The sequence below is a fragment of the Patagioenas fasciata genome, chromosome 6 (genome assembly GCF_037038585.1).
Source record: "Patagioenas fasciata isolate bPatFas1 chromosome 6, bPatFas1.hap1, whole genome shotgun sequence".
NCBI classification, from domain to species: Eukaryota; Metazoa; Chordata; class Aves; order Columbiformes; family Columbidae; genus Patagioenas; species Patagioenas fasciata.
Window position 1 is genome coordinate 20,795,364 of NC_092525.1, and position 12,431 is coordinate 20,807,794.

At 46.6% G+C, this 12,431-nt stretch overlaps 1 protein-coding gene and 1 long non-coding RNA gene across 2 annotated transcripts in view; one reads left to right on the top strand and one right to left on the bottom strand.

Moving 5' to 3' along the window:
- Positions 1-1,342: 1,342 nt before the first annotated feature.
- Positions 1,343-7,098, bottom strand: LOC139828282 (uncharacterized). The gene is made up of 3 exons (XR_011739718.1): positions 6,990-7,098; positions 5,570-5,799; positions 1,343-2,320 (listed from the first exon to the last, which is right to left on the bottom strand). It is a non-coding gene; the product is annotated as an uncharacterized lncRNA (long non-coding RNA).
- The window catches only part of PLPP3 (phospholipid phosphatase 3), a 44,528-nt gene continuing 38,428 nt past the window's right edge, over positions 6,332-12,431 (top strand). The window contains exon 1 of the mRNA XM_065842162.2: positions 6,332-6,888. Coding sequence (XP_065698234.1) covers positions 6,750-6,888 — 139 coding nt within the window. The 5' untranslated portion in view covers positions 6,332-6,749. The remainder of the gene's footprint in view (positions 6,889-12,431) is intronic.

Sequence of the window (12,431 nt, forward strand, 5' to 3'; positions counted from 1 at the left end):
ACATAAGAAATCTTTTATAATGAGGGTGGTAAAGTACTTGAACAGGTTGTCCAGAAAGGTGGTGGATGCTGCATCCCTGGAGACATCCCAGGCCAGGCTGGCTGGGCTGTGAGCAACCTGATCTGGGTGAAGATGTCCCTGCTCATGGCAGGAGTGGCACTGGATGAGATTTGAAAGTCCTTTCCAACCCAAACCATTCTGTGATTCACAGTTTCAATGTAGGTGGAGGAAAGCTCCTCAATGGCAGATTGTGTAGTGTGAGGGGATCAAGGGGTGGATGGCCCGGGTTACCAGCAAACCCAATTTGTGTGCTGAAGCAAATATTAGGGGAGGGTCCAGCTTGACCCCTGCATACACATTTAAATACTTGATTATCGCTGACAATGAATTATCGAGAGAGGGACTCGAGAGCAGATAAGCCCGGGGACTTGTGCATTGTATACAAATACATGGCCTGACCTCACATCTCATGTGAGGCGGCAGCAAGAGGAATGTCAGAGCTCTTCCCTGGCGCGTCTCCATTTTCATCTTGTGCAAGACAAGATTGATACAGACACCTCCATGTGTGGGGCCACGAGCTTCACTTTTTCTTGCACTGCTTTGTCTCCTGACAATCCCTACCATTGCTCCATATATATTTTGTTTAAGCTGCTTTTCAGAAGCCTCTCCCTGCTTCCACACTTATGCATCCAGACCCCTCCAGTATCAACCCATCTAAGCAACATCTTGGCCCTTGTTCAGAAGATGCAAGCCCATGCATGCCACCTTCAAGGCTACTCCTCAGCTGAACATCTCCTTTCCTATTGCCCAGCCACACACCTGCCCCATCAGCACCCGTCTTCATTGTCAGGGGCTTCACACTTTGAAGGTGATGCCAAAAGCTATCAGATGACCCATAAAATGGTGTAGTCTAGACATGGAAAGAAGACTTCTTTTTTTTTCCTTACACTTTTCATTTAGATGCTGAGCACTTTCAACCAGGCTATTGAGACAGTTTGTGACCAGAAATCAGTCCAGGCTGAAAAAATGTAGCTCTGCCTGTTTACATTATAAACCACAAATGTTTGTATCCTGCAACAAACATCTGGGAAGTGTCCAGACCAGACATTACAAATGTGTTAACTACCCTGAGTTAACCAGTAATCAATTCAGGGCTGGAACCTCGCGTGTGGACCTTTCCTCTGAGACGGCTGTTAATAACGGGGCTTTCATTTAGATCCTGACCTAGAAGCGTAATTTAACCATGGCACATTCTTGACTTTGAAACAAACTTCTGGGAGCTTGCAAACGCAGAGCACAGACCCAGATTTACCAGGTTTAAATGAACGGCAATGTGCCACCTCTTTCATTAACAGTTGTTGATGGCGAAAATGTCTGCCCAGTAGAAATTGTGAATTATACAGACAGACCTTGAAGGCCCTGCTAATAAACACATGAAAGGATTTGAAGGCACTATATGAAAATACTGGCCTATTGGAATCCTTTTTAATGCCAACAGTTGGAGAGAAAGTGTATTATTCAGGGCTGGAATTTCTAATAATTAAAGTGCGTCTTTTGTAATTAAGACACTGCTTTTGATTTTTGCAGTACAAGTTTGCTCCAATTTCTTCATCAATACGGAGATGTATCACTAGGCAGGAGGAAACCGTAGCCATGACTTGCTGCAGCTGCTTTGATGGAGCCGAAGAATTTGTTTTTCCAAGCAACTGCTAAGGAAGGGCAGTAGGTGGTGCTGTTATTCTCTTTTTTGAGGATGGTGTACTGAAGACAGAGGCATAACCCGGGCTGGACGTGAAGTGTTACCGGCCCTCAGTGCCGCCAAAGCATAAATCAGGCTCCTTCAAATCTTGAGATGTGGCCTTCAGAAAAATCATCAGATTAAATCAAAAGGTATCCTCTCCTACAGCTAGTGCATTTTGATCTTTCTGATGAGATGTAGAGGTCACATTTTCGAGCTTTTTGTCATAACCATGTCATTTGATTTTTTTTAATTTTTTTTTTTTTTCTCTTTGTAATAATGAGAAGTGGAATCTTCTGATCAGTTCAGGAGCCAGCAAGATTCAGGGGAACTACATTAAATTAAGGAGAAACACCAGGATTGTGAAACTTGGCAGCAGTACAGAAGATGGTTTCAAAACAGCCTGGACTTCTGAAGGCTGTTGGCAAATCGAATGCATCTGACTATGAGTGATTTGGGATGCCAGGAACCACTCTGACCACGGAGCTCCCTACCCCATGGGTCACTGTGGCGCATGCTTGAGGGATGAGCCTCCTGGCCTGCATCCATCTGGACACCCAGTTTCCTGAAGAGCAGCAAACCCTGTATCAGGATGACATTTATCAGTTATTTTTTAAAATGACCTGAAGATTTATGAGGTTTGATTCTTCCCCGTGGCATTGGAGAGGGCAGAACTGGGCCCCCTTTGGATTTCACTTTTATTTGCCTCTCTCTGCAATGACAGGTCTAAGTTCAGCCTTAGCAAACATTTCTTAACAGGGCAGCAATGATTGCGTGGGTTGGACAACCCAGCACCGGTGAAGGTGGCCAGGCAGGGGACATGGCAGCTCTCCTGCCCTTCACCTCCTCCTGCCTTGGCCTGGGGTTGGCAATGTTAACCCTCCCCACCACTTGCAGCCCCTCTTGTGTTTTCTCCAGCAGCAGCTGCTGGTGCTAAAAATAGTCCTCAACAGAGTAGTGGTGGCTCAGCTTTGGACTTCCCAGAAGTTTACTGGTATTCTGGCCTCATGACTCCAGTTTAGGTGACCTGATGCTCAGCAGCACGGAACTTTGCCCCAGTTTCCCTGTTCATTGTGGAACAATCTCAAATAATATAGAGATAACAATCAGCATACTGAGTACAGCTCACTTTCTTATTTTACGTTTGCTATAGACGTGGTCATGAACAGCTCCAAGAAATACAATAGGCAGGGCCTGGTCCTGCCCTGCTGCATGTCCCCTCTCCAGAAGAGCTACTGCCAAAGCTTCCATGTGATGGAAAAACAAAGTGGATTCCTGTCTAAAACCCTGGTGTGGGTCTGAGAAGGCAGCACTGGTTTGGTGCTGGGCTGTGCATCAAAATAAGTGTCCAGCCACACACACTTTAGACATCAAACTGTCCTGCAACATTGTTCTTGTCAGGATGTCAGAAGAGTGGGATTCTCTGTGCTTGCAAATGTAGCAGCCCTGGGAGCAGGGGAGCTGCATGGGCAAGGGGCAGAGCTGACACTGTCAGTGATGCTGCACTAATTGAACACCTTGTAGGGACTAATTAAAGTTGTGCTGGGCTAAGGGGAGTGGGATGGGGTAAGTGGGAGTGTAAGAGCAGGCTGCAGATCTGCTCCCTGCTCTAACAAATAGTTATATTCTATTAAGTGACCTATAGGATAAACTGCTTCTATGAGCCTCAGAGCAGAAACTGGAGCTGTTTCCCTTCTCTTTCCCCAAACCCTCTCTGTGTACCAGGTGGAAATACAAGCTCTTGCCAGGCTCCTTTTTCTTTTTCCCCAAACCAGACCTTACTGTCTCCTTGGACTTGGTGTGGGTGGTTTTTGTGGTGGTGGTTGTTTCTTTTGTTTGTGGGTTTTTTTTTTAACAGAACTATGCCCTTTGACCTGGATCATGGTGACTGGTCATGCTGAAGGATGAAGAGCTTCTCTCCATTTTAAATTATTGCTGCAAAATGAGCAGGTTTCCATGTAGTCATGTCCTACCATAGGAAGACAGCATCCAGCTCCCGCCCCTTTTCCTGTAAGAGGAGTAGTCTTAAAGAGATGATTCTCTTAAAATGACAACACTGAACATAACACAATTCCTGTTTTAATATTGTTGGGTTCTGAAATATCTTAATGTTTATATCTGGGCAAGAACAAGCATTACCACAACTATTTTATTTTCCTATAGGTTATATCAGTGCTGCATTCCTTGGTCACGGGCTATCTAGTCCAGCTGAGACACGAAAATGGTGAAAATGTTGTGAGATCAGTCAGCCTCCAAAAATGTTGGGCAAAATTCACTGATAACATAAATGCAATTGGCTCAGTTAATTTATATCAAGAAAAAAACCTTCAGTCCATAGTGAGAATTTAGAATCTGAAAGGAAAAGCTGAGCCCTAAGTGGATAGCTGTTGCATGCTGTATTAAATAATTGCATTTGTGAATAAACAATTATTATCAATGAATCTCTTGCATATTATTGACAAAAGCACAGAAGCTGCTTTTTGGGGCTGCTGACTTACCCATTGTCAAGTGTGAACCGAGCAATTGTAGTGGGTGCTCCCTTAAGAAATTGTCTGAGATTCAGACTTATTTGTGTGCCCTTGCTTGCATCAATTAACAGTACAATCTTTTTTGTTATGAAAATGCAAACATTAGTAGCCTGAGGGGTCTTGTAAATGCAAATATGAAAGTATAATTTTAATTTCCCTTTAAGTACAAAAAAAGTTTGTTTGTTTGCTGTTACAATGTCAGGTCTCTTTTTTTTTTTTTTAATTTATTTTCTTGTTTTAAATGCAAGATTGAATTTAGCCCAGGGAAATTTGCATGAGGATCATTTTCAGTTTAGCAGATTTGGGGAGGCTGAAAGCAGCTGCTGAAAGCTGTGAGCTCCTCTCACAAGGGCCAGGCTCTGAAGGGTGCAGGGCCGGGTGGATGCTTGGCCCCACAGCAGAGGTGGTGAGCTGGGCTGGGCAGTGTGCCCGCAGCTGGTGTGGGCTGGTCCCCTGGGCTGGGGGAGAATTCCCACGTGAGAATTCTTTCAGGCATTTGAGGAGCCTAAATTAGGCAACATGGTCAGGGGAATGAGAGAGAGACCTTGAGATGTGTCCTTCAGAGGCAGCTTGGGCCTGGGTGCATGGCCATCACTGTGGGGCACCATTTTGGGCCAAAACTGATGGGTTTGTGTTCAGTGCCACAGAGTGATACTGGGCAAAAGAGAGCCATCTCCTCAAAAGTAAGGTGGGAGATGACACCCGAGTGCATGTCGCTGAGGTGTAATGAAAGAGTTGGAAGAAAGTCCAAGGTCTGTTTTCCCCTTTCTTTTTACACCACACATATAAAATATGAAAACACTTTGCTTTGTTCCTCCTAGGTTGGCCCCAGTGTGCCCAGGTATGTGTCTAAACAGATTCCTGGAAAACCTGCCCTTGCCAAGGCGCAATCTGTAGCACTCAGGTTACAGTCTGCAGCTCTGTGAAAAGCAGCAGGGAAGCATGTCCTTGCTGGGGGGCCCTACCTGCCCTCCCTGCCTGCCTGCCCCTGCAGGCAGGGAGATGCTGGGGACACAGCAGGATATGTGTCCAGGCACAGGATTTGGCCTGGTCATGGTTTGCCAGCACATAGACAGAAGGCTGAGGTCAGATATACAAACAAAAAAAAAGAAGAAAAGCGGTTAGATACCATCCTGAGCAGCTTCACACACTCTTCCCACCACCTGCATCCCTGGCTGCGCTGCTTGGAGCTGCTAGCATCACTATCCTGCCAGCCCAGGGTTCTTGGGAAACCTTTCGTTTACTTCCTTGATGATTTTTAATTAGACCAAAGGGACGATTAACCAACATAATAATCCCTCACCAAACTCCAAACGCTCTTGTTCTGCACTTTATGGAGGTCGTATTGCTGGTGCAGGAGAGTGAAGATGCCGTGGTTGGGTGGTGGTACCCACGGGAGGGTGTCATGGCCAAACCAATCCTTCACCTGTGAGCACACAGAGCGGAATTCGGCCCTGCCAGGCACCAGGGTCCATGGGTACCATACACACTGCGTCCCCTCAAAAAGGATCTGTCTCAGCACATGGAGCAGAGCTGGAGGTCAGGGAAAAAAACAAAACAGGAGAAATGTGTTTAAAGTTATTTGTTACCAGCTTTCTCCCCTTCACACCATTACCACTTTTCGGGAGTCCTCCAGCCTTGGATCGGCTGGTTGTTTTCCTTCCCCCCGCCCCCTCTCCCATCGCACTCCTCTCTCTGGTGTGTGAACGCTAGAGGCACCCTCCTTCTCTCCTTTGGTCTGCGAAAAAACTTTTAGTTCCTGACTTTTTTTTTTTTTTTTAAACTTCCCTCAGGAAAAAAATGTGGAGTTAATTATCTATGTAAAATGTCAGATGCAGGAAAGGGGCTGTGCTTACTTGGATATCCCATCCGAGGCGAAGTGACTGATTTTTTTTTCTTTCTTTTTTTTTTTTTTTTTTTTCCTAAGGGGTGGAAAGGACCTCGCGAAATAAAAGTGCAGAAACAAGCCGGTGGCTCCCAGAGCGGCCGGGGCGGGCGCGGCGGGAGACCCCAGCGCAGCGCGGAGCAGAGCGCGGATCAGAGCGCGGAGCCCACCTGCCCGCGTCGCCCAGCTCCTCGCTCCGCACGTTTTCCCCCCGCGTACTGAGATCCTGATACATACATATATACATATATTTTTTATCTCTTCTCCCGGCTTTTCTTCCAGGACTTTTCCACCGCCTTGGGACACCCGCAAACTTCTCCTTCGCTCTCCCTTCCCTCCTGCCCCTCCTTTGCTGGTGGTTTTGTGCTTGTTTTGTTTTTGTTCTGCTATTTTTTTGTTGTTGTTGTTGTTGGAAGACCCGCCTGCGTTTCGCCTCCCGTGCCTCACCGGAGAGGCCGGGAGCGGCTCCGGCGGCGCGGGCAGCACCTCCCCGGCTCACCGCCTGCCAGCCCGGCGGTGCGGCTCGGCTCGGCGTGGCCCGGCTCGGCTCGGCGTGGCCCGGCTCGGCTCGGCACGGCTCGGGCGTTCGCCCCCGATAATGCAGAGCTACAAGTACGATAAGGCGATCCCGCCGGAGAGCAAGAATGGGGGCAGCCCGGCGCTGAACAACAACCCGGCCAAGAGCAGCAGCAAGAAAGCCCTGCTCATCTGCCTCGACTTCCTCTGCCTCGTCATGGGTGAGCAGGCGCGGGAGCTCCGCGGGGCTCCGTGCCCCTTCCCTCCGCTCCTCTCCCCTTCAACCACCCCCAACCTCCTCCCCAGCCCCCCGGACTCCTACTTTGGGAAAGTTTGGTGGAGGACGGGCGGGCAGAGCTCGGCCGTGCCCCGGCCGCGCCGCTTCCCAAACAAAAGCGGAGCGGGGCGCGGAGCGGGGCCGCCGGCCGAGGCGAGCGGGGAACGGGGCAGCAGCGGCGGCGGCACCGGCCGGGTCGGGGAGCGCGTTCCGCCGGGGTCACAATGGGGGTGGGCGCGGGGGGGGATGAGGCAGCCGTGGGACAGCCGGCTCCCCGCGCAAAATGGTGGGCACAGCACCCCTCACACCTCGATTTACTTTTAAATTTATTTATTTTTTGTTTCTCCCCGCCACTGCCTGACCTGGCGCTGGGGGAACGCAGGGTGGGTGGGTTTTGGGGGGGTGGCCCGGCTGCCGGCGGGGCGCAGGGGGCACTGTGAGCTCGAGGATGCGCCCCCGGAGGGGCCCCCCCGGGCAGGGCCTCACACCCCCCGCCTGCCCGGCCAGCGGCACCTCGGTCGGCGCCGGGGCCAGCTCCAGGTGGGGGTAGTGCTCTTACGGCTGCCACAAACCGCCCCGCTTGGATGTACTACTTTATTTTATTTTTTTTAATAACGATGGAAAAAAAAACCCTCTTGTCACTGTAGTTACTTTGTTGCTCGGGTGTCTGGTTCACCAGTGGTTCTGTCTTTTTTCCCCTCTCCCCTTCTTGGACTTAGTGCTGGCACCTCGCTAAACTCATTTCTTTAAAAGTTGGCTTTGAAGTGCTCTCGGGCATCTCGTAGTCCCTGGCAGAGGTCTTAGCTTGCTAGCTTGGCTTTTGGAAATAGTACGGCATGTAAGGAAACTGTCAACAGTCTGTCTTTAAAAAGATTTTTGCATGCCAAAACATCAACTGTTCAATTGTGGCTGCAATGCTGAATATTTAATTGACAGACACAGGCAGGGGAAATCAACTGGCTTCCAACAAAGAGATTAATAACACAACAGCACGTGAGTTTAATACTCCAGACACCACAGTCTTTAAAACAATTGTTTCTGCTTAGAGCCCATTTTTTAAAGACTGTCAGTTTGATTTAATTTTTATGTAGTTTATTGATCATCTGGTGTATATTACAAGGCACTAATACATTAAGAAGAGAGGCATGGTTTTCTCTTTATATTCCCACAAGAATAGAGGCCAGTGCAGAAAACTTCATCGTCTTGTATCTGGAAAAAATAAAAATACTTATCCTATATATGAAACTAATGTAAGTAGAAACATAACTAGTTTGACGTACCTCACTTATTTAAACAGAAGGTTGGATTTCTAGTAAAACACAACTCCTAGGAGTCAGAACTTTCAAACTTTTATTTACGCTAGTTTTCTTAACTTCAGGCCTTCCTGGCATGAGTAAGTGCTATTTCAATGGGTAAAGGGATTTCTTCCCCTTCTCAAGACTAAGGGTCCTAAATGCAAAAGCACTTAGTTGACATGTGTTATTCTACTTGCGATAGTTTGGGTAAACAAAACTTATCAAGCATCACTGGAAGGTATTGTTAGCGGAGAATAACGAGATACAGTAAAAACTGTGATTGTTACTTTGTTTCACATTACTACCGGTGGAAATCGGAAAGTAAACATCAGTGTTAGTTGGTGTTTTTTTTTTTTCTTTTTTTCTTTTTTTGTTTGTTTGTTTGTTTAAGTGTAAGGAGCATTTAGAAGTAAGAGCATGAGTTCAACAGCTGAAGGAAAGCTTAGATCCAGCTGATCACCATCAGGTGAAGAGCACAGGTGGGATGTGGTAAGGGAAGCAATTACATGATGGATAGTCCATGATGTGTGTTTGGGGATGGGCTTTTTCAAATACACCCAGACCAGTAGTATTGGACCTGCTGGTGTATGACTGGGCATGAGTTGAAGGTGAAAAAAACATGCTCTAGCTGAAGCCTGTAAGAGAAAGATGGACAGATACAAGTTGATGGGTATTTACACGTTCAGTAAAGAAATAGACTCCTGTGTAAGATAATGAGAAGCAGAACTGGGTGAAATGACTTGTTTAAAGGTGGAGGTACTCATAGAGGTCTTCTGCTGGTGCATGTAGGCGCATGGCCAATGGCCCCCAGTGCAGTTAAACTGAGTTACGCCTCTTGAGCGGCTGCCCAAAGACATTTGGAGTAGCAGGGAAACAGACGGCTTTTGCTCATTTGAGGGCCACTTTAGGAAATATTAAAACCGGTCATTTGATTTGCAGAGGTCTGTGACGCTGCATTGACTTCTACTGCAGGTACTGCCGTAATTCGGACCTGAATTGGTTTCCTATGGGGGGAAAATGAAAATATTAAGCTATGGCTGAAATGCCTTTCAGAAATGACACGTCAGCCCTCTTGGAGGTTGTAGATGTGTACAAACCCTTCTTTGTTTACACACAAATTTAAACAAATTACGCAGAAGACAATTATCATAAACATCTAAGAAAGTCAGAATAAGTAAAGCAGCACTATCAGGGGCTTCCCTCAGCTTTAATTTGGTGCGAGTCGTTAGAAAGATCCACTTTTGTCTTTCATTGTTAAGTACAATGGTTATCTTGATAGTAAATGCATAAGGGGAAGATTTGTATCTCCATTCTTTGGGGATCACAGAGAGCAAAGTCGTTGAACTGTAGGCAGAAGTGTGTTGCTGGTGGAGTAGGTTGGATGAAGATCTGCTGAACGAGAACCCCGTTTCTCCTGCATTTCCAACTTGCATTGGGTTGGCGTGGAGTTGAATATTTTGGAATACCCCACTCTAATGGGTGCTCTTGGCACTGACATATTCCTGGTTTCTTGCATGAACAAGAGGTTTCGTCACCAACACTGTGAACTTCCCAGAAATTTCATGTTGGCGCTTAACTCGGTAAAAGAGACAGAAAAGAACTGAGTGTGCATTTATTAAAGCAGGTCATGTGAGGGGGGAAATTAACTTTCTCCATCTGCTTCCTCCTCTCAGGAGGGCTCTGTTCAGAGAATTAGAAGATGCTTCCTGAAATTGTTAGGGCTGCAGGCAAGCTTGGTGGAGTGGAAGAGTCACTGTTGCTGTGTCCCTGTCTCACTGGTCACCGTGACACATCTGAAAATGTGATTGAGGAGCTCAGCTGGGGGAGCTGAGGTTGCCCCCACTAAGCTGGCCAGTGTCTTCATGTTGTAGAGCTTTGGAGAACCCTCCGAGCCTCCTGCCCTGACCCTTGAGGTGGGAGAAGGCTCAAGGGAGACCTTATTGCAGCCTTGCAGTACTTAAAAGAGACTTATGAGAAAGATGGGGTCAGACTTTTTAACAGGGCCTGTTGTGATAGGACAAGGAGTGATGGTTTTAAATTAATGGAGAGCACATTCAGACTAGACATGAGGAAGAAATTTTTTACGGTTAGAGTGGTGAAGTACTGGCCCAGGTTGCCCAGAGAGGTGGTGGATGCCCCATCCCTGGAGACATCCCAGGCCAGGCTGGATGGGGCTCTGAGCAACCTGAGCTGGGTGAAGATGTCCCTGCTCATGGCAGGGGCTGGACTGGGGGAGCTTTGAAGTTCCCTTCCAATCCAAACTATTCTATGATTTTTTGGAGTCTGCCCCCACATAGGTAGTAACATTTAAGGCTAAATTTACTCCCCTCAGACATGCTCTTTGTCCCATTAGCAGGGACTCTCCACATTCAGAAAACTCTGACCAGCCACCTGTGCTCTGCTGACAGGCACCGAGTCAAGCATTTAATCTTGGAAGAGGGGAAGGCTGTGTCAGCAAGGCTGATAGAGCAGATTAGGGTCTTCAGTAGTTTATATTTGTGCAGCTTGTGCAGGTAGAACAGCTTCCCAAAAGTTGTGCTTGTGCTATAAAATTGAGGGATTTCATCTGGCATACCTGCTTCCTAGGCTTGTGAAAATTTGGTTTATTGGGAGCATGTGTTTCAGGCTAGTGAGACATAAACTGCACATAATTTACTGTGTGTCTTATTTTCTGTTTCTAGTTTAATTATCTCTCTTCCGGTAGTCCCAGTTAATCTACACAACACAAGTTTTACTGCCTTTGAGAGGTTTTGAAGCAACAGGTGGATAGGCCTCTTACGACCTTAATATCTCTTCAGCTTTCTCAGAAATTTGTCATCACCTCTCCTGTAGTGAGCTTGATGCTAAAATAAACTTTGAAAGTAAATATTTATGGTAGCAGGACCTTGACATGTTTATGTAAAGTGGGGATACAATATTAAAATTTGGGTTAACAGTTTAGATTACTCTTAACTTTCCTCTTCTATGTAGAAAATTGTGGTGTTGTCCAGCTTTCAGAAGCAAAAAGGGTTTGAGCTCCACCGGAGGCTCTGCTGCTCTGTCATGGAAATTGGTGTAAACAGGCCTGGGATTGTCATTTGTGTGCAAGGAGTGGGAGGAATTAAAGACGGGATGAGGTTAGAGTTATTTGGATGCTGTAAAGTTGAATTTGATGAGCTAAGTAACTTTGCTTTGTTTGGGTTGGGTGTTTTTTTCTTTTTTGTTTTTTTTTTTTTTTAAGACTACCCTGCATGCAGAGCTCACTTGTCCTGTAGATAACTTCTTGCTATATGCTCTAGAAGAAACTGCTGGCTGAGCCATTTCTTATTTTCAGCAAGGGACAATGAGATCTGACTGTACTAAACCAGACGGGCAGTCCCAACACTTTGGAGTTGTCTTCTCCATGATGTGTCTTCTCTGTGTTGGGAGAGGACTGAGTCTATACCACACATGAGAAGCTGTGTGGGCGGAGAGTCGTCATCGTGTTTTGAGCATCCCTAGATGGGGTTTGGTCATTAATGTTTATGTATCGCTTATTTTAATTCCTGTAGCTTCTCCTGATGGCAGCGAGCTCCCTGTGAGGCAGCAAGGTCTGTTTTGGGGATGGCTGGTCTGCAAGTGCTTCGGCAAAGGCAAGTTTGCAGGGGTGCCATCTTGGCATGTTGTGTGGTTGTATCCCACCATCGCTTGGGAGTAAAGGAGATTTTTTGAGCCTTGAAAAGCTTCCTGTTAAGCAAACAGTCAGCATCTAAAGCAAGATACCAATCCTTAGTTCTGCCAGTCTCTTGGAAGACCAGAAGAGTCAAAGATGTCTCGAAGAAAAAAAGAGATAAATATTTTGGTGATGTTTAAAATACAGTTTTTCTTTTTTGCATTGGCTTTATAAAAACCAAAAACCCTATCAAGAGCAGGTTATTAGTGACAATTATACTTGAGGTGTTAATTGCAGAACAAGGAAATGCTGTACCTATGGCAGACTGAGTCCTTGGGGCTTCTGCTGGCTTTCCTGAGTTGGTGGAATTTGGCAAACCTGAAGATGTGTCTCCAGGAAAGCAGGATTATGTGCAACTGCTTCATGGCCAGAGGTGCTTTGAATCTTGTGTACCTGCTTCTTAGACAGGCAGAAGATGGGATCACAGTTACAGTAGATGACATTTTTTTTTATCGTCTCTGTTTGTAGTGAGCACAGAAAATAACATAAACATCACTCCCA